At 36.2% G+C, this 3,985-nt stretch overlaps 1 protein-coding gene across 1 annotated transcript; it reads left to right on the forward strand.

The window, feature by feature from the left end:
• Positions 1-225: 225 nt before the first annotated feature.
• On the forward strand, positions 226-2,555 carry LOTGIDRAFT_110513 (hypothetical protein; the record flags this gene model as incomplete). The annotated part of the gene is made up of 3 exons (XM_009047150.1): positions 226-280; positions 2,197-2,286; positions 2,326-2,555. Coding segments are annotated over 3 exons (375 nt in total), but the record flags the coding sequence as incomplete, so codon positions are not given.
• Positions 2,556-3,985: the final 1,430 nt, after the last annotated feature.

Here is a 3,985-nt window from a genome sequence, read left to right on the forward strand (position 1 = left end):
GATGTGTCAAATTTATTGCAATCCCTGTGTTCTACATCCAAAACAAATTCATATCTGAGGAACAAGTACTTATCTTTTTTTGCCGACAAAAGGTAGATCAATTGTTATAAATATTATACGCTCGACTCTTGCCAAAACCGAGCTACCTAGGGTGGAATCAGGTGTTTCAATAGTAATTATGTATATCTATTGCAAACTCAATATGTTTCTATTTATATTTCAGAATGTCGTCCTTGTGATGAGAGAGAACTAATCATATCATTCTGTACCAGTGATTTCGGTAAGTGTTTCTTTTTATTTATTATAATAATGCCCATGTGAATCTGGGGAAATACCCTACGAACTCCTTTGCTTTGGAATACTTTTCTTACCTTTGGAATTGCATTGATTACGAGTGTAAAACCGCATCCCACAAGGCTATATCTATTTATTTTGTGGATACGTGGTAAAAGATGAAAGAACTCCGTTGCATTTGACTGTATTTTTTTGTTATTGGAATTGACTCAGTGACGTAAAATTCCACTTTGACAAAGAGGATTAGAATAATCTCTATCTCACAGTGTTAACTTGTTAACTGTTAGATTCATCGGATTTAGATACACATCCTGTACAACTTGTTACAACTGGGACAGTAACAGGGAGGTAAGATGTTGGAGGAAACTAACATCACGAACGGAAGTGACGCCATCTTGAATAATAGATGATTTAAACAAGTTTTGGCTTGGTTTCATGTCTACCTTGGTTGATGTAGACTTAAGCTTATGGATTGTGGTTTTGATTAGTTGTTATCGGTTTTTCTCCTTCTAATTCTAAGCCTAGAATAATGTTCGAACACGGTTGTTAAGATGGTGGAAGGTCACTACGTCACGAACGGAAGTCACACTATCTGACGTAATGACCGACCACCTGTATCGAAGAACTTATGTCGTCTGACGAAATTAAACTATATCCAGTTTCTCACCTTTATTTTCTAAATTCCTTCACATCTTTTGGTAATCACCTCAAACAAATTTCCGTCTCAAGTCGATTCTGGCTCCTTCTTTAAACAAATCTACAGCCTTTATGTTCTAAAACGAGCACCGACGTATTGTCTGTGTCAACAATTCACGTCTGCTCGACATTGGCCGGACGACACGGTGTCCACAAAAAACAAACTATTTTCTCCTGTAAGAAATTCCAGAGCGCCATGCTCTCAGCTGGACTTTTACCCAAGTTCATTCATGATTAAAAGAAGTCAAATATTATAATGGATTATAGAGCCTACCGGATTGTTAGTTTAAGGTCAAGGTCTTTGATGGTACCGCAGCAAATGTCGAATTTTGCCCCGGGTCTGTTATCATTAATATACCTTTTTTATCGACGATGATTAAAGCCAGCGGGGAGACTATTTACCTAATTTCAAAGGATCATTGTGTCTATATTCATATATATATATCAAGAACATTCCAAGCAATTGTATATAAAGATATAATTATATGTTTAAGAATAGGCTAAATTGTGACTGTCGCTGCTAACGATATAGAGCATGATCATCCATAAAGAACATCTGACATAGTTCTGCGACTGGGTTTCATCTTTTCGCCGTTTCATCTTTTTCCTCACAAATTTCACATAGCTAAGAAAGAGACATTCTTCAACTATTTCCAAACGTCGTGTATAATACAGGAACGCTCAACATACCGGAATATCTGATAGGCGAAACAAAATGTTATTTTTATGTTGTTTACTCACTCTCTAAGTTTAGGTCAAACCGTGATATATGGGATGAAAATATGTGAATTACTCTCTCTTTGACATAGAGTGTCATCAGTATAAAACACATAGCAATATAACTACCGTGATTACAGTGGATTTATGATAATCCTTACAATGATATAGAGCTTTTGGTAAAACAATAGATTAATTATAATCTTTCAGAGACTTTCGCAGGCCTTTTTTACTTTTAAGAAGACATATCGGACGCTTCTCCAACTAACAAGAGCTACAGGTATACAAGAGCTACGAGTATACAAGAGCTACGGGTATACAAGAGCTATAGGTTGTAGGCTACACGTTAAAGATCACTCGACAAGATGGAATCGAAAGAATTCCCTTATAACACACTGCATAGTGTTGCCTGTATTCATTATCATTATTCATTATCAGGTGCAGAAACATAAAACTCCATCTTAACGTTGGTGTATTTTCTATTTACAGTTGTGGTAGGAAGTATGACAGAAGTCACCCTAGATTCACAGCAAGATAAAACCAGGATCGGTGTGGAGGTAGATCAGTTGATCAGACAGAGTTCAGATGACCTATTTACCAGGGTCAAGAGAAGTGCAGAATTGACCAATCAAAAATCCCCACCTTCAATCCGTTCTAATAGTTTATTATATGGACATATCTTCGCGCCAAATCATTGCGGTATTCAACACGGTGCGGGAACATTTTTATTCACCGGAAAGATGCGTTTGGGTGAGCCGAACCTACGGTGTGCACCATTTTATGAAAATTGGCGACGTGTGTTAGAAGCTGCCGTAAAAGACGGTACGATGGAATGCTCCTATGAATAAATAATGGTTTCATTCCACAGCATACGATAAAAACCTTTAGGCAGCATTTCTCTGCGTTTAAACCATTCGAAGGGCATAATTCTTAGTAAGCTTATAGTAGCTCTGAAACAATTCTGTGCATATCACGTGATAATTTCCAAATACGCGATTGGATGAAATGTGTGTCACCAAGAACTTCCCTTGTGCCATTGTTGTCCAGATAGGCAAAAGGATTTAATTGCAGACTTAAAGAAAAACTTCTTGTGTGCCATTTTTATTCAATATGAATTTGCAATATCTGCAAATTGTGGGCGAGGACCTTCTCCTTGTGTGAGAGACGTTCAGAAACTGAACTCTGTGAAACGGTTGTGTTATATTACGTGTAAAAACAAAGAATAGACGAAGTCTAAGGGCATAAAACAGAAATATAGTTGTATATAGTAGTGTATAGTTCGCCCAATACGTTCGTTATTATCCGTTTTATTTGAAATTCGTCCTGAGAGTGAAGTTAACTGTTGAAATTTTTTGAATATATTATTATGGTATACCACATGGTGTGACGCTGAAGACAATGAGCGACATATCCATGCTAATCCGAACCGATAAGAACAACTTTTAATGCAGTGTTTAACACCAACATTATGTGACATTGTAGAGGACAATGAAGCGAATCATATTGTAATATGTGTTTTCTATAATACAATACATCTTCAACACTGCTCATAGCCACGTCCCCCTAGTTAACTTCGTCCTACGCTGTACAAGACAACGTAGTGAATTATGACGTAATATATGTTTTATAATAATATTATATATTATAATATAGACCTTCTGGATGATCCATAGGAGCTTTTAAAGCGGCAAATATCGGATGTATCGGGTGAAAAGTTTGTAAATAGGACTTGTACATACAAAGATATAAACTGGTTATATCTCTAAACTATAATAATAGTGCTTCTTCAATCTTAGTGCTAAATACTTTTATGTATAGTAGAATCTGGATCTACGAGAACTTTATCCCGAGGGTAGGCCTATTATAGGGCCCTGTTTGTTATAAAACTGCCTAAACCTCTATTGATTGTAATATCTTAAAAGTGGTGCTTAAAAACTTTTATTGGACCACTAATTTACATTCCTTGATAATGATCTCTATAACCTCATCACGTACCAAACTTCCTTATTGACTACTATTCCGTAAATTCTCGAAACCATACTCCCTCTTCTGATACTTACAAAACACCTATGAATAATAATCAATGAACTAATGTACAGGGGCCCTACATAGAATTTGCACCCCCATCCCCATCCTTTCTCGTCTCTGAGACTACGCCCCTTGATTTCTGCAATGAAAATAGAAGATTTTAAAAGTATATTTTGATAACTGTAAACTGTACTCAGCTAAATTTTACATACAAAACATTCTAATCTGTTAGATATAGCTGTGATATAAA

This window comes from Lottia gigantea (genome assembly GCF_000327385.1).
Source record: "Lottia gigantea unplaced genomic scaffold LOTGIsca_11, whole genome shotgun sequence".
NCBI lineage: Eukaryota > Metazoa > Mollusca > Gastropoda > Lottiidae > Lottia > Lottia gigantea.